Consider the following 21669-nt stretch of genomic DNA (forward strand, 5'->3'; position numbering starts at 1 on the left):
CCCTGCAGCACTGACCCCAAGCTCTTAAAAACAGTTTGTCTGACCATTGGTTTTGACAATACCGTAAGAAAATAAGTGGCAGTAGCCCTTACTGACCTTGTATTTAGTCAATTTTATTTGTGCTTGTGAGTACATGAAAAACCTTTATACACTTTCTTTGTGACGGAGGGTAATTGAAATCTCTACGAACCTGTTATTATAAAATCCCAAGAGATTTCCCTTAAGATGTCAGTGTTGAAATTACTATTCAGCCAAGTTACTTTGACCTGTGCTGCGAGGATTCGAATCTGAGGCCTGTCATCATCAAGGTTCTTTGGCTGAGTTAAGGGGCGTTGCCCCGAGGCGTGGGTGGCGCTGTGGCTGTGGCGTGCTAGTGACGCTGTTGGGTCTCTTTGCAGTGGGCGGCCCCCCTGGTGTACAGTGGGCGGGTGTTTAGTGGGCGACCAGTGGTCTGTCCCATCTGTGGACGCAGCATCAGCCGCAGTGACCACCTGAAGACCCACCTGCGCACCCACACAGGGGAGAAGCCCTACTGCTGCCCTTGTTGCCCTTACCGCTGCTCCGATAGCAGTAACCTGCAGAAGCACGTGAGGAAGCACCACCCCCAGCTCTAGCGCTCCCAGCACAGCCCTTTGCCACCGCGCCAGCGACCCCCCACCAAACGACATCCTGGAAGGATGACATGATGATTATAATAATAATAATAAAAATAATAATAATAATAATAATCATAATAATAATAAAGGATTAAAGCTTTAAGAAAGGTAGTTTGGTTAGATCCTCACAGTATTTCAATACAAAGGGTTTAATTAAGGCCAACTATGAACATGCAATTTTTTGTTTTTGTTTTTTGTTCATTATTTTGTTATTTATTTTTTATTCATATATATATTTTACTGTTTTAGCCTATGGCACCAATAGGCTCTCTTGGTAGGCCCTGATGGTCAGCCCCACCCTTTTATGGCACAGGCAACTGTTTTATAGTGGTGCCATCTTCCTTGGTGCATGCTGTCCACTGGAGCTAATTTTTATTTTCTTAAAGAGTTAATCTATGAGTCTGGGTCGACAGGTGGTCTGCAGGACAGCATGTGGATAGTCTTAGGGTACTTGGTGATGACTGAAATTTGTCACCTTGTAGCAGCAGGTGGGGCTGGAATCCTGGCCCTCCAGGATGCCACACCCACTTGCCAACCACTCAGCCACTGCCTCCCCATTATTATCAATGCTTAGTATTTCAAATTATTTTTATATACTAATTGCAAGATGTTGATAAAACGTTAAGTTTTTAGTATATACAGTAACCCCTCTGTATACATGATATTAGGTTCGAAATTAGTCCGTGGATAAAGAAAAAAAAAACATAAGATTTCAAGTACATCATACATTGGGTAATGTCAGAAAATTAAAGTTTACCTTTTACTCAAACAACCTAGTTTTCTTTTGCCATAAAATGTGCCCGTTTTCTTCGGACACTTAATTTTGAATTAAAACTTTGTCAAAGTCATCCAAAGCACTCTTTACACCAGTGTTTCATAAATGCATAATATACCTTACTCAAAATAAATAAAACAGAAGTCCAGGCATACATCATATTCTGTCTCCTTAGCAGTGTCCACAACACCTACTAGGTGGCCAGATGCAAGTTGAGCCTATTTGTTTATTGTTGTCTCTTGCTCTTAAGGGGAGAATCAGACACTTTTATAAATAGCCCGAGGGTTTTGATTTCGATATCTGTTATGAAGAATAATACCCTGATTATCATACCCGAAAAATTTGCTCCGCCATTTCTGCACCAATATTTTTGTCCTCTGCACACAAAATTCTTTATAATCTTCCTAACAAAGTTATTAAAAAGATGTTAAGACCTTTTCATTTAGTTGCAAAAAAAAAAATCATGAGAAAATTTGCAGTCTGGAATTATTTGCACTTTTATGCAAAATAAAAGATATTGTTAATTTTTTTTACCAACTTTGTTTATAATCTTTTTTTAACCCAAAATTTTTATGGTAATCATGCAAAAACTATAGTTGGAGATACATTTTATGTATTATTAACTCTAGTTTTGAGAAAATGGTGATTAAAGATTTTTTTCCTTTTTTGTCTCATAGCTCAATCAAGTACAGTTATACTGTCCTAGACCTGTTATCGTTTAATTCTTTATGGTTCGTTAGTCACATATCATTGCAGTCATCTAAAGATCTGGCTCCTGGTCACGGCGGGGGTATCATGACGTTCAGTCATTCATTGTTGCCAGGTTTGATCTTCAAAACTAGCTTTGTTTATACTCATTGTTTACTGTGTCCTCTACTTTTCTTCTTTTTGTCTTTGGTTGGAGTGGTAGTTCTTCACTCTCTATGTTTCAATCTTTTTTCTACATTGATGTTTGTTCCAAACTTGCTTGCAAATAGATGACACGTCATGGCCGAAATTGTATTCTATCATTGTCACTTGGGTGGCAGATTTCACTCTAAAGCAGGGGTACCCAAGCTTTTCCTAGAACGACCCCATTCAGCACTTTCAACTGTTCAATGCGACCCCAATTTTATTCTCAGACAGGTCACCAGTACGTGCTGTTAACACCTCAAATTGAGGCTAGAAACTCTCGTCCCAGTCACTTCAGTAGACATGAAATCTCCCTGCACGATCTCTTAACAACAATCAGGCTGATCCCACCAACCCATAATGCACTGCGGCTGTGACGTCACTCGAAATTTCTCCATTACAGCAAGTGTTGTTTACGCAACAAGTGATTTGAGCAAGTAGCCAACCAGTTGTGCTGTGTGTTTCACACATACATGTAGGCTCCTCAAATCACCTTGCAGGCATTATTTAAAGGTATCAAACACAACAATTAGCAATAAGCAAAAAGCATGTGTTCTACACAGTGCCTGTCCCGCAACTGAGCTAGAGAGGAATATGACCAAATTCGTGTTCACACAGGCCAAGCAAGTGGCAAGTATGCTTGCCAGTGATGGGTTGGGTGGGGGAAATTAAGTTGCCTCAAAATAGAAATTCTGGCTTTTCACTTGCCTTGTCATGCAGCCTGCTTGGCAACTTGTCTCTTATTTTACTTACCCAAAACTCTTGACAGGTAAATGACTGCACATGGCAAGTAACTTGCATACTTGACTTTCTCCTTGTCCCTTGTTAACAAACCCTTACCGCTGCACCAACACATCATCTGTATCAGACTGTTTGTTTACAGGTAATCAGCTTAACAGCTGCTTGTAGTTATGATCCAGTTTTTATTACCCATTTAATATTATTGCCTGGTTTTCATAAAGAAAAAAACAATAGTAAATATTTTGCATGGTATGATAAGCTACGCACCATAAGTTAAAAACGAAAATGGTAGACTTTATGATGAGCATATAACAGTACAGTAAGATTTTAATGACTACATATTTGTAACAAGTTAACATAAATACAGTACAGCTTATAGTATGTATAGCTGATGAATGCTGCTATTTATGATTTTTTATGCTGCTTTAAGCATGTATAAATCGTCCTTTCTATGAATAAAACCCATGAAAGATGTGTTTGTGATACAGTTACGGTGGACACTGACACCATCTTTAGTGGTAAGAAGCAGGAGAGAAAGTGAGAAAAGTTAGTACAGATCTCGTTCAAAGATGAATAAGTGGGCGGAGCATGGAGGAGTTGGCTGACCCCTATCCGAAAGGACACATATTATTAGGAGTCACGGCACCTCAACTCCCTCATGCTGGGATGGATAGAGGGGTGGGAAGAGACCTCTCAACCAGGGACCACATTACTGGATTAAACTACATTTGAATTAATATTGTTGTGTTTCATATTATATGTTGCTTCAATTACATGGTTTTTGCAAAAAAAAAACGTATTTTTGAAGCGATGTGTATTACGTCGTCGTAACTCGACGACTGTTTGTACATCACAATATTAGTTTCCACCATATCACTTTCAGTCGTAAGTCAGTGACTCATCACCACCCTTTGCAGAAGTGGGGTGATGTGTGGGGGGAAAAGAGGTCATTTAGGGTGTGTGTATTTGGAAGCTAAGTAGTGCATTTGTCTTCGATGGAAGTTTAGTTTCGCCGTTTTTTAAAGTCCAGATATTTTCATGTGCCATGGGAAAGGCACTTCTGGTCCTATTCCTGTAGCCATATTCTTATTTTGTCCAGCACGGTAAACCATTTTGAACTCTGCTAGAGTGCAGCTGTGCAAAAGGTAAAATATAAGAGTGGAGCAGTGCCATTCCTTCATCAAGAATACCTGTTTGGCACCTTGGAAAGCTTGAGTTGGCATAGGTGGGTGATCGATCACAGAGTAGCACCTTAGAATTCATTGAGAATACCCAGAAAATTGTCTCAAATCCGACAAGCTTGCATGAGAACCAACTCTGTTAGCAGTGAGGAGCAGGGGAAGGTTTTGGGGTGCATGACTTACTTTAATTAGTGATGACCCCAGTGATCTGAGAATGGTCAGTAATGGTGGGCTCTTTTTTACAGTGGCAGCACGGTGGCAGGAGTGGCAACGGTAGCAGCAGTGTTGTAGTAGGTGGAGGTGGTGGTAGTGGTGGTGGAAGTGGAGGTGGACTGAGTGTAGTGTGTCCCGTGTGTGCCAAAGTGATCAGTCGGCGTGACAACCTGAGGGTGCACATGCGTACCCATACAGGGGAAAAGCCCTATGCCTGCCCACACTGCCCTCACCGTAGCAAAACTGGAGGCAACCTTCGGAAGCATGTCCGTTCCATACATGAAAGGGAGCTTTCAGATGCCAGCTCACAGGCTGGCTTTATGCCACTCCTTTAGATTAGCTGTGTAGGTGTGTGGGCTGAGTTCTGCTTCGCTGCCTAACCCTTCACAAAGGAAAATTTGGTTTGAACACGTGGATGAATATATTTCACAGCAACATTGTGTTCCTTCTGGTCCAAGCGGCCATGTATTTTAGTTCTCTCCCTGGCCACAGTAACGGCTGGCTCTCTTTGCAGTGGGCGCGTGGAGATGACAGAAGCAGCAGCAGCTGTAGTGAAGTAGCCAGCGGTACTGAATGTGTTGGTGGTATCAGAAGTGGTGGCTTGGGCATCATGTGTCCAGTGTGCGGGAAAGTGATCAGCCGTCGGGATAACCTAAGAGTACACCTGCGCACCCACACTGGTGAAAAGCCTTACAGCTGTCCGCATTGTCCACACCGTAGCAATGAGCGTGGAAACTTGCGCAAACATATTCGCTCGTTGCACGGCGTTGACATTGAGCCTCTCGGCCCCACGGGACCACTGCAGTACACATAATAACAAGGAGGTGGAGGTCTGCTGGATCCATTGTCAGTCATTAATAGGAGCATTCAAGTCAAATCATCATCATCATCATCATCTATGAGTCACATATTTTGGTATTTGGGAAGAGTAAAATGGACGAAATATATTAATTAGACATCTTCTGTGGCAAGTGTGTGTGTGTGTGTGTGTGTGTGTGTGACAGGTACAAGGAAGGAAGGCAGGCCAGCCACTCACTGAACTGGTGCCTCTCTTTTCAGTGTGGCAGCAGGGCAGTGGGTGGTTTGGCTGGTGGTGTGCCTGACCCTGCCGCCCAGCATCCTCCTCCACCTGGCCGGCTCCTCCCCTCACAAGCTCTTACCCCTTGGGTCCCTAATCCCTCTCATGACCAGCCACGGGTGTTCAAGTGTCCCTACTGTCAGCATGTTACTCAGAAAAAGTTCAATTTGACCAAACATATCAGAACACATACGGGTGAGAGGCCATACCATTGTAACTATTGCCTCTACTCCACTGGTGACCCCAGCAATCTCAAGAGTCACTACAAATTAAAGCATAAAATACCTCAGGAATGGCTGAAGTAGCGGGTAGGCAAGTGGAGGGAGGAAGGAAAGGAGTGGCTGAAAGGAGGGACAGAGAGGGGGAGGAGGTGTGTGTGTCAGGTGCTGAAGTGTTGTGCTTGGACCTGTGATTGCCCCTTTCCTTTATAATCTTTAAATTCCTTTTGTTAATATATAAATTGAAAAGTATGAATGAGAGATATTACACTTACTTTCCCCTCGCCTTTTCTTTTCTCCTCAGTCAAAGGATCTTTTGTTGAAATGTGAAATGTTAAGAGTATCAAGGCAGAAAAAAGAAACGAGATCTATTATTTTCTTTTTTCTAGAATATGTACAAGTTGGCCTGCAAATGTTTGTGCTAATAGACATTTTTTAAACTAACAGTAAAAATATGAGAAATTTGTATTTTTTTTTTTTCTTCCCACTGGTAACATTCAAAGAGAGGACATGATAATGACTCCTGTCCCACTGATGTAACACAGCTGAGTGGTGCCTAATGAGTATGAAAAAATACTTGTAAAGCAATGAAAGCCTCATGTTGTAACAGTCTTCCTAATGAGTGGTGGTTATTGTAGTGAATGAATGGTGATGGTGGTTTTAAAGGGTAGGGATTTTTTTATGATAACAGCTTTATCAAAGTGTCAAATCTTAATGGGTTATGGCAGGTTTAGTCTTACATTTTAAAATGGATTATGACGTCAAATGTATGATGCTATAAAACAGGTGATGTATTTCCCTTTTGTCTCATCAACACCAGAGAGCAGCTCAGCATGCTCTCTAAAGACAGTTCCTCTCTCTTTCTACACCACACTACATTCACACAACACAAACACCTTTTCCCAAAATTCAAAATGGCGAAAAACAGCACTGCCTCGGAGTCCCTGCCTGGGGGGGGGACCATAAATTCCCCCAGGGAGGACTCCCCTTCTGGCTGATAACTCCTTGAACCTCCTCCTTATCAATTTCTGCAACATTCGTGGTCTTCGTTCTAATTTTCATTCTGTGGAACACCATCTCTCCTCCTCTAAACCTCATCTTCTCTTCCTCACCGAAACACAGGTTTCTGAGGCTACTGACAGCAACCTCTACTCTGTTCCCTCCTACTATCTCTATCCTAAATTTCAATCCAAAGCTGGATGTTGCGCCTACGTGCGCAAAGACATCACTTGCTCTCGTGCCCATGACCTTGACTTCTGAATTTTCCACCATCTGAAGTCTTACTTCATTGTCATTCTATTACTAAATACATCTGTGCTGTTTATCTCTCACCTAACTTTCCTAACTATGTAAAATTCTTTGACTATTTGAATTCTAAAGTGGAGCACATCTTGACTCACTCTCCCTTCGCTGAAATCTCCATCTTGGGAGATTTCAATGTTCACCACCAGCTTTGGCTTTCATCCTCTTTCACTGACCAGCCTGGTGAACAAGCCTACAACTTTGCTCTCCTCAACGACCTAGAGCAGTTGGTTCAGCACCCTACACGTATTCCTGGCCATCTTGGAGACAGGCCCAACATCCTAGACCTCTTCCTTACCTTCTGCTTACTCTGTCAAACTGTTCTCTCCGTTGGGCTCCTCCGATCATAACCTTATTTCTGTTTCCTGTCCTATCGCTCCTGTACATCCTCTGGACCCACCGAAGAGGTGATGCTTCTGGCATTTTGCTTCAGCTCGGTGGGACGACCTGAGGATGTACTTTTCCGATTTCCCGTGGAATGATTACTGCTTCCAGGAAAGAGACCCCTCTGTGTGTGCCCAGCGCATCTCAGAGGTGATTGTCTCTGGAATGGAGGCATACATTCCACGTTCTTTCTCTACTCATGCTAAAAAGCCTTGGTTTAATCATGCTTGTTCTCGTGCTATTAAAGATAGAGAGGCAGCTCACAAAAGGTTCCAGCGCCTTCGAATTCCCGCTAACTATGACCCTTACATTTCAGCCCGGAATCGTGCCAAATCTATTCTCCGACTTACCAAAACTTCTTTTATCAATAGAAAATGTCAACACCTTGCTTCTTCTAATTCTTCCTGTGACTTCTGGCATCTAGCCAAAAATATCTCCTCCAATTTCACTTCTTCCTCTTTCCCTCCTCTCCTTAACCCTGGCGGCAGCACTGCCGTTTCATCTGTCTCTAAGGCTGAATTCTTCGCTCAGACTTTCTGTAAGAACTCCACCTTTTACGATTCTGGGCATATTCCTCCTTCTCATCCCCCCGCTGACTCCTTTATGCCTGTTATTAAGATTCTTCCAAATGATGTTTTCTATGCCCTTTCTGGCCTCAACTCTCAGAAGGCTTATGGACCTGATGGAGTGCCTCCTATTGTCCTTAAAAACTGTGCTTCCATGCTGACACCCTGCCTGGTCAAACTCTTTTGTCTCTGCCTATCAACATCTACCTTTCCTTCCTGCTGGAAGTATACCTTTGTACAGCCTGTGCCTAAGAAGGGTGACCGTTCCAATCCCTCAAACTACCGCCCTGTAGCTTTACTTTCCTGTCTGTCTAAAGCTTTTGAATCAATCCTTAACCGAAGATTCAAAAGCACCTTTCCACTTCCAACCTTCTATCTGATTGCCAGTATGGGTTCCGCAAGGGGCGTTCTACTGGCGGTCTTCTTGCTCTCTTAACTGACTCTTGGTCATCCTCTCTTAGCTGTTTCTGTGAAACTTTCTCTGTTGCGCTAGACATATCGAAAGCCTTCGATAGAGTCTGGCACAAGTCTTTGCTTTCTAAACTGCCCTCTTTCGGATTCTATCCCTCTCTCTGTTCCTTTATCTCCAGTTTCCTTTCCGGCCGTTCTATCTCTGCGGTGGTAGACGGTCACTGTTCTTCCCCTAAACCTATCAACAGTGGTGTTCCACAGGGGTCTGTCCTATCACCCACTCTCTTCCTGTTATTTATCAATGATCTTCTTTCCATAACAAACTGTCCTGTCCACTCATACGCCGACGACTCCACTCTGCATTATTCAACTTCTTTCATTAGAAGACTGTCAAGGTTCCAGTATTGGGTGCTGTAATCAGAAGGGATAACAAAGAACAAGATAAATGGTTAGACACCAGTTTACTTTCAATAAAGTAGAAAACCCCAAAACAGGCCTCACAATCTGAAGTCTCGAACACGAAGCTTCAGCACGCCGGACTCAGCAATGACCCGTTGCACGGCTTCTTCCTCTTCTGGGCGTCTCGTCTTTTAAGTGGCAATGACGAGGCAGCACAGCTTTGTCCTTGAAGTAGGTGTAGACGTGGTGGACGAGGGAGGCGCAGGAGGAGAAGGGGCGTCAGGTTCACAGCAGTAACGGGAGTCCAGGGTGCGGAGAGGGGAGAGGTAAGGCACCCAGAACAAGCCCACGGTATCTGAGTTAGCCCGAGTGAGAGCAGGGCTGGAGCTTTAGTAGAATCAAGTGTTCAGAGCAAGGCTCGGCCGCTGTCTGACGAGGAAGGCGCTGGGGGTCACCAAGTCGCCCCCCATAGCGGGTTGAGGAGCCTCGGTGGTTCAGTCGACCGAGGTGTCAAACGGCGTCAGGCGAATGAGCAGTGGGAGTGAAGCAGGTGGTTCGCTGCGCCTCAGTAGTTGAACAGCTTCGAACGGCAAGATGCGGGCGGGCGGCAGGAGTGCCCCGGTCGTTCGCCTGCTAAGTTGGTAGTTGCCCTCACACAGGCCCCCATACAAGAATCTAATCCAGGTAGATTCCACAAACAACTACCAAGTGGAAAGAAAAAAGGAACATAAGCCAATAAACTAAAACAAGGGGGAAACTGACGAGGAAACAAAGGAGTGATTTATGCATGAAGTCTACTCAATAAATCGGGCCCCACATTATCCTTCCCGGCCATATGGACGACACAGTACCTGTAGGCCGGTAGACCCAAGGCCCATCTCAACACCTGGATGATGTCCTGCTGAATCGTTGAAGTACAGCCAGGCGGGGTGGAGAATACATCCCAGTCGTCCATAAGTGGTTCATCGATGGGAAGTTCTGTGGAGCTGGCGTCAGGTGATGGCTCCTCCACTATGGGAATGGGGCTGATAAGAGGTCCTTTTCGAAGCTGGTGGAGACAAGGGTCCAACGAGGTTGATAGCAACTTGCGGAAGAAATTCTGTAACAACAGGTAAAGGTTGGAGGGAGACGGGGCGTACACGACCTCTCCCCGACATCCGTCGGCACTTATCACAGGAACGACAGTAAGTACGGATGTCTGCTCCTATACCTTGCCAGAAGAAATGTTGAAAGATCTTTATCTCCATCTTATGACGAGAGAAATGTCCACCCAAGGGACTCTCATGGGCCGTGGAGAGGATGATTTGATGGGAAACCCTTGGCACAACTAGACAGTGTTGGCCTACCTTATTGGAAAGCGGGGAAGTGAGGCACTTCCTGTAGAGAAGTCCATTGTGATACAGGTACTGGAAGGAGGATCCGTTCCTTGCTTTGTCGACGTGTCCAGATGAGGCTTTCTGCCGTATCGCTGCTAAGGAGGCACAGGAGGCTTGAAGCTGCGCGAACTCATGAGGGGTAACTGAGAGAGGTTGAAGTTCCGGCAGGACGAGCGGATGAAGCCTCTTCAACCTACCAGCACGAGTGGTAACGACGTGTACCTGGATGGCTGCAGGGGACAATGGAACAAGAGGAGTAGAAGTCCCTCGCGGCAACTTTGAAGATGAGGATGTTCTGGAAGAATCAGATGGAGATTGAGAAGAGTCAGGGTCATGGGGATCCCTTACCCCAGGGACGTTTCCGATGAGGGCCCCAACAAACTTAATAGGAGCTCGTACCACCTCAGTCCAGCTGGTGAAGTAGGGACAGCTTAAGTGGCACCTCACCACAGGAAACTTGTCCACTCGTCCTAGGTAGTCAGCAAGGGAGACCTTTGGACAACTCTCAACATCTACATCAGGTAGTAAGTCTTCAGAGACGATCACACAGGAACAGCCAGTATCCCTGATGATGTTGGAGCTCCAAGACCCGTTAACAGTGCCTGAAACAGAAAACTTCGGGACACTTTTGTCACTAAGGCAAAAGCCTACCTGATATAATGGTTTAGCAGATTCGACATCTTTGAAGGCGCAGGGATTCTTCGGGCAGCGCGGACGTAGATGGCCTCCCTCCCCGCATTGGTGACACTTCAGGGTTGCTGTATTGGGCTGGGCAGAGGTCTTGATGGAGGCTCCCGGAGAGGACTCTGAAGATTTCGTGGGCGAAGCAGCCTTAGAAGAGTCTCGGGAACTAGGAGAGGAAGCTTTCGGGTAGGCGTTGTGGGCAGACAACCAGTCGTCGGGAAGATGTTTCGGCCGGCGCTCCTTGATGAAGATCCTCAAATCTGGGGTAAGATTAGTGAGAAACTGATCCAGGAGCATAAACTCCCGGAGCTCTTCAAAAGTGCAGGGGACGTCAGAGGCTTCTAACCACGCCTGGAACTACCGAGTCAAATGGATGGAGAACTGCTGGTAATTTTCCCCAACTCTAATCCTGGCGTGACGGAAGTCTTAACGGTAGTTGTCCTCCGTTTTACTAAACCCCGTGAGGAGAGCTTTCTTCAAAGGAGCGTAATCTTCGGTTATGTCAGCTGACAGGGAAGTATACAGTTCAGTGGCCTTACCCGTGAGGAGACAACCCAACCTCGCAGCGTAGCTATCCTTGTCGATCCGCAGAAGTTCAGCCACCCTTTCAAAACGAACGAGGTAGTTGTTGATGTCCTCTCCCTCTTGGTAGGTGGGCAATTTCGGTCCTCTCACGTTCTCGCAGGAAGGAGAAGCCATTTTCCCCTGGGCAACGACTCGGGCGAGTTCTATTTCCTTTTCCATTTGCATCTTGGCAAGTTGGAACTCTCTTGGCAGCCCGCTCTTCTTTCTCCCTCTCGACCAGGAGGCGCTTCGCTTCTTTCTCGCTCTCGGCCAGGAGACGATTCTCTTCTCTCTCGGCCAGGAGGCACTTCTCTTCTCTCTCGGCCGCACGCTCCTCCCTCTCGATGGCTTGCTGCTGGACAATGTAGCGGCCGAGATCCTCACCCTTCAGCCCCAAGGCTTCAGCCTGAGCCTTAAATACATCAAAACTCGACATGATTAAGATGGACAGCCAAGCAAAAAAAAATAAATAAACCCAACAGACAATGACACCAATAAAGAACAAAAACCCAACAACAAAACAAGACCAAGAAAATGCAACACAGAACCAAACAAACAGGAAGAACAAAACACAATAGGATAAACAACGAAGAAAGATTAGCAAAAACCCTGCAAAAAGGGTAATAAGGGGCTTAGAAACCCACCCAATACTCAACAAGTGATTGGGTAATAAGGGCAGCACAAGGGCTGAAAAAATGCTTTGACAGCACCCAACAAATCCCACCGTAGGCGTACAACAGCCCAAAAGAACGGTGAAGGATTAGCACTCACTTCCGAGCCGCAGACAGCAAGTGGCGCGTAAAGACGACTTAACAAGCCAACCCTTCCGATTAGCAGTAGACCCAATCCTGGCGAGGTCGCCACATGTCAAGGTTCCAGTATTGGGTGCTAAAATCGGAAGGGATAACAAACAACGAGATAAATGGTTTGACACCAGTTTACTTTCAATAAAGTAGAAAACCCCAAAACAGGCCTTACAATCTGAAGTCTCCAACACGAAGGCTTCAGCACACCGGACTCAGCAATGACCCTTTGCACGGCTTCCTCTTCTGGGCGTCTCGTCATTTAAGTGGCAATGACGAGGCAGCACAGCTTCGTCCTTGAAGTAGGTGTAGACGTGGTGGACGAGGGAGGCGCAGGAGGAGAAGGGGCGTCAGGTTCACAGCAGTAACGGGAGTCCAGGGTGCGGAGAGGGGAGAGGTAAGGCACCCAGAATGAGCCCACGGTATCTGAGTTAGCCCGAGTGAGAGCAGGGCTGGAGCTTTAGTAGAATCAAGTGTTCAGAGCGAGGCTCGGCCGCTGTCTGATGAGGAAGGCACTGGGGGTCACCAAGTCGCCTCCTATAACGGGTTGAGGAGCCTCGGTGGTTCAGTCGACCGAGGCGTCGAACGGTGTCAGGCGAACGAGCAGCGGGAGTGAAGCAGGTGGTTCGCTGCGCCTCGGTAGTTGAACAGCTTCGAACGGCAAGATGCGGGCGGGCAGCAGGAGTGCCCCGGTCGTTCGCCCGCTAAGTTGGTAGTTGCCCTCACAAAGACCCTCTCAACAGGAAGTACACGACTCCAGACTGGAGGCTGCAGAACGCTTAACCTCAGACCTTGCTATCATTTCCGATTGGGGCAGAAGGAACCTTGTGTCCTTCAATGCCTTAAAAACTCAATTTCTCCACCTATCAACTCGACACAATCTTCCAAACACCTATCCCCTATTCTTCGACAACACTCAGCTATCACCATCTTCAACACTAAACATCCTCGGTCTATCCTTTACTCAAAATCTCAACTGGAAACTTCACATCTCCTCTCTCGCTAAATCAGCTTCCTCGAGGTTGGGCGTTCTGTATCGTCTCCGCCAGTTCTTCTCCTCCGCGCAGTTGCTATCCATATACAGGGGCCTTGTCCGCCCTTGTATGGAGTATGCATCTCACGTGTGGGGGGGGCTCCACTCACACAGCTTTTCTGGACAGAGTGGAGTCTAAGGCTCTTTGTCTCATCAGCTCTCCTCCTCCTACTGATAGTCTCCTACCTCTTAAATTCCGTCGCGATGTTGCCTCTCTTTCTATCTTCTATCGATATTTCCACGCTGACTGCTCTTCTGAACTTGCTAACTGCATGCCTCCCCCCCTCCCACGGCCCCACTGCACATGACTTTCTACTCATGCTCATCCCTATACTGTCCAAACCCCTTATGCAAGAGTTAACCTGCAGCTTCACTCTTTCATCCCTCACGCTGGTAAACTCTGGAACAATCTTCCTTCATCTGTGTATCCTCCTGCCTACGACTTGAACTCTTTCAAGAGAAGGGTATCAGGACACCTCTCCTCCCGAAATTGACCTCTGTTTCAGCCACCTCTTCTGATTCTTTTTTAGGAGCAGCGAGTAGCGGGCTTTTTTATTATTGTTTCCTTTTTTTGTGCCCTTGAGCTGCCTCCTTTGTTGTAAAAAAAAAAAAAAAAATCCCCTTTGTAGAGAGGTACATTTCGTTGAGGTTAATAAATATATTGTCCAAGTGTTCCTGAGTAGTCATACACTGAGGTAAGCTTATTGCCACAGCTTCCACCAGTCTGTGGATCCCACCATCATTGAAAGAGGAATGCCAAAGCAAAAGGGGAAAATAAAAACAGGCAACCCTTCCTATACAATTGTATTACGGCAGTGGTTCTCACCCGGGGGGGCACGGACACTCTCCCGAGGGGGCGCGAGCACAGGACGGGAGGGGAAAAAATAATGGAAAATCACGGACTCACTGGCTACAGGTAACTGTCGATTTATGCGAGTATTGCGTCCTTGAAGAGGTCGTGTAAATCAAAAACAATGTAAGTCAAACAAGAGGTAGGTTTCTGTCGAAAAATAAATAACGTATTTTTCGGCATATAGCGCGCACCTTTTTCACAAAGAAAATGCCTGAAAGTTTAGCCCTGCACGTTATACGCCGAATGTACAAATTTCTAAAGATTTTTTTTCTTTGGGGTGTTTTTAAGGGTCTGTTTTTCGTCTTAAGAACATAAGAACATAAGAACGCAGGAGTCTACAAGAGGCCGGTAGGCCTGTACGAGGCAGCTCCTTTGACCCTAAGCTCCCGTGTATCTAACCCCACCTAATATTGCTGTCCATGAATTTATCTAATCTATTTTTGAATGTGACAATTGTATTGGCACTCACCACATGACTGCTAAGCCTATTCCACTCATCCACCACCCTGTTAGTAAACCAATTTTTGCCTATGTCCCTGTTGAATCTGAATTTATCCAGTTTAAACCCATTACTTTGTGTCCTACCCGGTTCTCTTACCAACAAAACCTTATGAATGTCTCCCTTATTAAAGCCCTTCATCCATTTATAAACCTCAATTATGTCTCCATGCACCCTTCGCCTTTCTAGAGAATGCAAGTTTAACTGTTTGAGTCTTTCCTCGTATGGCAAGTTTCTCAACCCCTGAATCATCTTGGTCATCCTCCTCTGCACCGATTCTAACATTTTGATATCCATTCTATAGTAGGGTGACCAGAACTGAACCGCATAGTCAAGATGAGGTCTAACTAATGCTAAATATAGTTTGAGGAAGACTTCGGGGCGTCTGTTGCTTACGCTCCTTGAAATAAATCCCAGTACCCTATTAGCTCAATTTCTAGCTTGAATGCATTGTGCCCTTGGACGGAGATCAGAGCTTACTAAGACCCCTAAATCCCTCTCGCACCCAGACCTGCTTATGAGAGTGTCATTTAAGCAATAGTTATGTGAGGGGTTGTTCCTACTTACACTCAGAATACTGCACTTCCCTACATTGAACTCCATCTGCCATTTATCCACCCAGTCATACAATCTGTTGAGTTCACCTTGGAGAATACTAGCGTCCCGATCCGACTCAATTACTCTACCAATCTTGGTATCATCTGCAAATTTACTAACATCACTACTAATTCCTGTATCTAAGTCATTGATATAAATAATATACAAAAGAGGACCTAATACCGAACCTTGTGGGACCTCACTCGTAACACATCCCCAGTCAGATCTTTTACCGTTGATTTGCACTCTTTGCTTCCTATTGCTAAGCCACGCCTTGACCCAGTTCAAAACTTTACCCTCTACTCTGTGAGCCTGTAATTTAAGCAACAGTCGTTGGTGAGGAACTTTGTCAAACGCTTTACTAAAATCAAAATAGATTACATCATAATTTTCATTTCTGTCAACTGCCTCAAATACTTTATTGTAGAAGGACAAGAGATTGGTGAGGCATGACCTACCTTTTGTGAACCCATGCTGCGAGTCGTGAATTAAGCTATTGTAATGCTGACCTGCCTGATGGGCGAGCCTCCCATAACCCACTTAGCCAGTGAGGTACCTCTTTGGCCGACTGGTAAAGGAGTGGCTCTCCCGTTACGCTGGTCGCGGGTTCGATCCCCGGCGCCGGCAAAACCTTTCCTTGTCTGGATTAATTTCTCGTGTGTTTCGTTACACGCGGAGATCTCGTTGGAGTATAGAAAAGAGAAAATCCTGGCATTTCACTGGTGGCAAAGCGGTGGGCATCCTCTCCTGTAGTTCTGTTGTGTCACCCCGAGAGGGTAACAGGTAGAGTGATGGCCCATGCTCTCCGAAGTTCATAAAAAACGGGAACTCAACACACAGAAATTAATCTAAATGGGAATGGGGAGACGTGTAATGCTGACCTGCCTGATGGGCGAGCCTCCCATAACCCACTTAGCCAGTGAGGTACCTCTTTGGCCGACTGGTAAAGGAGTGGCTCTCCCGTTACGCTGGTCGCGGGTTCGATCTCCGGCGCCGGCAAAACCTTTCCTTGTCTGGATTAATTTCTCGTGTGTTTCGTTACACGCGGAGATCTTGTTGGAGTATAGAAAAGAGAAAATCCTGGCATTTCACTATGTTTCTCTAAATGCTCCCGAATGTTCCTGGCTATTATGGACTCCAGCATCTTGCCTATAACCGATGTTAAGCTAATTGGGCGATAGTTTGAAGCAACTGACCTGTCCCCCTTTTTAAAAATCGGTGTCACATTAGCTACTTTCCATAGGCTCGGCACATAGCCAGTATTTACCGACATCTTAAAGATGTCGGTTAGTGGGTCACTGAGTACATCGCCTAATTCCTTTAATACCCTCGGAAATATCCCATCAGGACCTGGCGACTTGTTCTTCTTAAGCTTATCTATCTCATCCTGAACTACTTGCCTGATAATGATTATATCCCTCAATTTGTTGCCATCCCCGCCCTCGTACACCTGAACTTTCCAGTATAGTCGTTCGATCCTCCTGTGTGAATACTGAAAGGAAGTAGTTGTTCAACAACGTGCTCATATTTTCGTAATTTTCTACTAGCTCCCCTGTGTTTGTTTTCAGCGGTCCAATTTTCTCCCGTGTTTTTGTTCTATACATCTGAAAGAAGCCCTTAGGATTACTTTTCGCCTCATTTGCTACTTTGATCTCATAGTTCCTTTTTGCTATCCTGGTGTTTTTCTTAACTCATCTAGATAGTTCGACGTACCGGCCCCTGAGATGTGTTTCACCATTCTTTATTTTCTGATAAATTCCCTTCTTTAACCCAATCTCGTGTTTTAGTCCACGAGTCATCCACTTAGGATCATTGTTTTCTTTTCTAAGTGTTCGCTGTGGTATATGCTGTCCTTGCCCCTCTACTATTACTCTAAGTAAGTTATTGTAAGACATTTCTACCTGGTTCTCCTGGCTCTTCAATCCGCAGTTCTGGCCCTCATGAATCCCTAAATTATCCCAGTTTACCCCCTCAAGATGTCTTCGAAGCCCCTCGTAATTTGCTCTTCTGAAATCTGGCACTAACACTAGGTTTGGTTCATGTTACCAGTCTAAGCTAAAACGAACCGTTCTGTGGTCACTATTTCCTAACTCTTCGCCCACCTCCAACTCACATAGCAAGTTCCCATTATTGGTTAGGACTAAGTCTAATATGTTATCTCCTCTGGTAGGCTCAGTAACTACCTGCTTAAGGAAATTATCTTGTATAACTTCAAGAAAGTCCTCGGCTTCCAGGTCACCCACTAGGTCTTCCCAGTCTATATTCCTATAATTAAAGTCCCCCATTACGCAGACATTTCTACTCATACTCGCCCTGCCAATCTCCTGTAGTAATATACTCGTGTCCTGCCTGTTTAGGTTGGGTGGCCTGTACATAACTCCTAGAGTTAGTTTTTCTTTCCCTTTGTAAACGTCCACCCAAACGGATTCTAGATCCATGTTAGTTTTGACTGAATTGTTAACTAAACATTTAAGTGAGTCTTTAACATATAGCGCAACTCCACCTCCCTTTCTGCCCCTTCTGTCTTTGTGAAACATCTGATAACCTGTTATTTCAAATTCTGATCAAAAATTTCTGTTAGCAGTGTCTATCCATGTCTCAGTGATGGCTATTATGTCAAAATTTTCTGAACAAGCTTCACCCTTTAGTACGTCTATCCAATAACAACGGCAAACTTACCTTTATTATTGTTTATAATCCATCATAGTCCATAGCTGTCTTATATTATGTTACCAAGGAATACAGGGCGATCTAATAACTACTATACAAAAATTAAATCAGTGGAGGATCGCCCTTGCCTTGCTGTTATCCCGTTTTTCCGTCGGGCGCCATTTGTATGATCTTGATGTCACAGGTTGCTTAAGATTGTATGACTAAGAAGCAGTACAAGCTACATAAAAAATCATATTGGAAAAAAATATCCATGTGTTCATTATTAATTATTAATATTAGTGAGAATAATGGGGTAAATATGATATCAGAAACTGTACATCATGAGTCTTGTACGAGGAGTTATTTCGTGCAATACCAGCCCGGCCGCCATTTGCATTGTTTACAAACCACACAACCACACCCACACAACAAACAGCTGCATGCCGCGTGTCACCAGAACCGTGTGAATTGTGTCGCCTAGTTGTCTGTCATAACCTATAAGTGATGGTGGGAATAATATGCTTATTATATCAGAAGCTGTGCATCATCAGTATGTAAGAAGAAGAACATAAGAACATGGGAGTCTGCAAGAGGCCGGTAGGCCTGTACAAGGCAGCTCCTTTGAACCTAAGCTCCCGTGTAGCTCCCGTGGGGATGTATTTCTCACAACACCAGCCCAGCCGCCATTTTCATTGCTTTACTCAAGGACACTTGTCAATTCAAGCAGCACAGATTACGCCAAAAATATATAAATTTCGGGAAAGTGTACATCGTCAATGTTCTTTAACCATACATATTTGTGAGCATTTTAAGAACTTTTTTTTCAAAATTGTTGTCTTAAAGTCTGGCGTGCGCGTTATACACCGCAAATACGGTATTCACTTCATTCAGTGGAGAGAGAGAGAGAGAGAGAGAGAGAGAGAGAGAGAGAATATCCATATCACCGAGATATCCACTCAGGCACTCAGTCTCAGCTTCACTTGTGTGAGGAAGAAATGAGGGACACCATGAGCGGCTGGCTAGTAATGGTACCAGTACCCAGCAGTCTGATACCGGTACCGTACCGTATAACTGGTACCGTTAGTACCGGTACTGGTACCAGTACCTGCCCACCCCTATTGTTGAGTAGCGTGGCAGCGTGGGCGCACGGGAAGAACTGAGCTCAGCTGTGTGGCCACGGCGCCGTGTGAGTCCAGTTGCACGAGACATCTGGTGGCCACTCCATAAAATATCGCGTATAAGTGAAAAAAAACGTGTAAATTAAACATTTATTTGGATTTTGGACCCCGCATTATTTCAAAAACGCGTAAACCAAACTCGCGTAAATCGAGAGTTACCTGTATTAGTACAAAGGAGATGGAGCTGTTATGCCCTCCAGGATATTAAAAAATGGGATTTTCAAAAATGTAATCGTGCGCAAATCAAGAATGATTTGAGGCTCTGGTTATTGAACATTTCGCCAAGAATTGAGGATCTTTACAAGCAAAAGCAGGCGCAGGTCTCATATTAACGTCGCCTACCTGCAAATTTCTATAAAAAAGCAGATGATATGCCTACTTTTAGTCCTAGTATTACTACTACTACTAATAATAATGATAATAATAATAATAAAAGTGATGATAATAATAATAATAATAATAATAATAATAATAATAATAACAATACAATACAATAATAGCCTAGCCAAGGGCTATCTGTCTATCTATGGTGGCATAGTTGGGGGGGGGGGGGGTGAGTGGGTATTGCAGGGAGGAGGGGGGCCCCAACTGTATTGAACCAGCTGTAGGGGGGCCCAGCTTGCAAAAGGTTGAGAACCCCTGTATTGGGACATTAAGAACAGGCAACCCTTCCTATAGAGTTGCATCATGTTCCAGAAAAATCAGTTGTAAAGTGATCAATTGTATAGCAATGGCATTATAATATGGGTGTAATGGGGATACATTCCTACCTAATAAAAAATGATGATGAATTTATCTTAAGAGTTCTCAATGATGATTTTCATCTTAATTACTTAACTTCTTTAGTTTTACTGACACTTATATGTTGTTGCCAAAATGATGACTGCCACTAAAATAGCTGGCAGTGGTATTAGGCTTGTTGCCTCTGCAGTGAATATAAACACAGGGGCCATTCTCCTCCCAAATGTTACCCACCGTGTAAAATATTTATAGTCACTATTAACCTGTACAGCGTTTTGGTATTTTGTAATTTCCTCTCCACCCCAGCATCAGAGGAAAATTTTATTTATTTATTTATTTATTTTATTTATTCATTTATATAGATTTTTTGCATATAACAGCTTAAAACCATGAAAAAGGAAGAAATGTTATGTGTTTTTGCTTACCGTTGCCTAGAAGTCGGTGTTTTGGGCCATTTCTATCTGAATCTATCGAGTCGGGAAGTGAAATGGTCGTGCTGATATCCGTAGACTTTCTTGGATTTGAGGTTGCGGACCCGAGTAAATCGTTTTCTCTCAACATATTTAGCACAGACTTATATATATTGTTAGAGAGTAACTCATTTTAAGCTTTTTGATAGTTCAATCAATGTACAGTTGCCCACAAGAGTGTTCGCCCACACAATTACAGTTTATAGAGGGTTCATAATTATTGAGTTCATGATATGTTTTTGGCATTATTATGAACAATATATGCTGGTAAACCATTGCCATGACTGGCCAGCGTCTGACAGAGTGTACCTCGGTCACAACCCACCCTCTTCTCACTCCTGCACCCCCAACAACCATCTCCTCACACCCATCTTTTCAGGACCATTTTGTACAGAAATTGCCGGTGTAAAATTGCTGTGTGCGACCATCAACACCTCAATAGCTTTCATCCAACTTCACTCTGACCCCACTACCACCATCCTGGCCACCATCCAACACCTATTTCATTACCACCCACCCCTTACATGGCCCCCTCCTTACCAAAATTGCCGGTTCAAAATTGCCGCGACTTGCCATACTAGGAAAGACTCAAACAGTTAAACTTGCATTCTCTAGAAAGGTGAAGGGTGCGTGGAGACATGATCGAGGTTTATAAATGGATGAAGGGCTTTAATAAGGGAGACATTCATAATTTTTTTTTGGTAAGAGAACCGGGTAGGACACGAAGTAATGGGTTTAAACTGGATAATTCAGATTCAACAGGGACATAGGCAAAAACTGGTTTACATACAGGGTGGTGGATGAGTGGAATAGGCTTAGCAGTCATGTGGTGAGTGCCAATACAATTGTCACATTCAAAAATAGATTAGATAAACTCATGGACAGCGATATTAGGTGGGGTTAGATACACGGGAGCTACACGAGACCTTAGGTTCAGAGGAGCTGCCTCATACAGGCCTACCGGCCTCTTGCAGACTTCTATGTTCTTATGTTCTTATACCCACTATACATCACCCACAACATTGTCAAATCACTTTCCAACCACCTCAATTTTCACATCATGATCTCCAAAACCACCTTCAACATCCACACAAATAAAAAAAAGTGTACCCAAAATAATGGCTGCCTGGCTTGCCAGTTATAGCAATAAATGAAATATATTGGGTGGTCAGTATTTCCAAAGGATCAGTCTACTCGGGCACCACCACAGAAATCACCCTCGACACACTCCAGTGACAGGAAAAAAATAATACATTAAATACGTACCACATACGTATCTGACGCTCAATGGTATTAAAAGATAATACGTACGTCGTACGTATCTGATGCTGTACTGGTTAAACACAATACAATTATTTGATCGACAGATCAAAGTATCAATCGTAGGGGATCATATTTAGAGGA

The 21669-nt window shown here is 44.5% G+C and overlaps 1 protein-coding gene across 13 annotated transcripts in view; it reads left to right on the forward strand.

Moving 5' to 3' along the window:
- LOC127010458 (longitudinals lacking protein, isoforms A/B/D/L-like) overlaps positions 1-21669 on the forward strand; it is a 98840-nt gene that overhangs the window by 33883 nt on the left and 43288 nt on the right. Inside the window, exons 5-6 of one of the 13 annotated variants that reach the window (XM_050884659.1) lie at positions 4490-4534; positions 5517-6219. The exons of 8 other annotated variants lie outside the window; for them this stretch is intronic. In XM_050884659.1, the coding sequence (XP_050740616.1) occupies positions 4490-4534; positions 5517-5840 (369 nt within the window). In that variant the 3' untranslated portion in view covers positions 5841-6219. Of the gene's footprint in view, positions 1-398; positions 684-4489; positions 4535-4971; positions 5493-5516; positions 6220-21669 lie in introns of those variants that run through there. 4 more of the 13 variants (XM_050884664.1, XM_050884666.1, XM_050884669.1 and 1 more) reach the window with 4 other exon arrangements.

This window comes from Eriocheir sinensis, chromosome 43 (assembly GCF_024679095.1).
Source record: "Eriocheir sinensis breed Jianghai 21 chromosome 43, ASM2467909v1, whole genome shotgun sequence".
Taxonomy (NCBI): Eukaryota; Metazoa; Arthropoda; class Malacostraca; order Decapoda; family Varunidae; genus Eriocheir; species Eriocheir sinensis.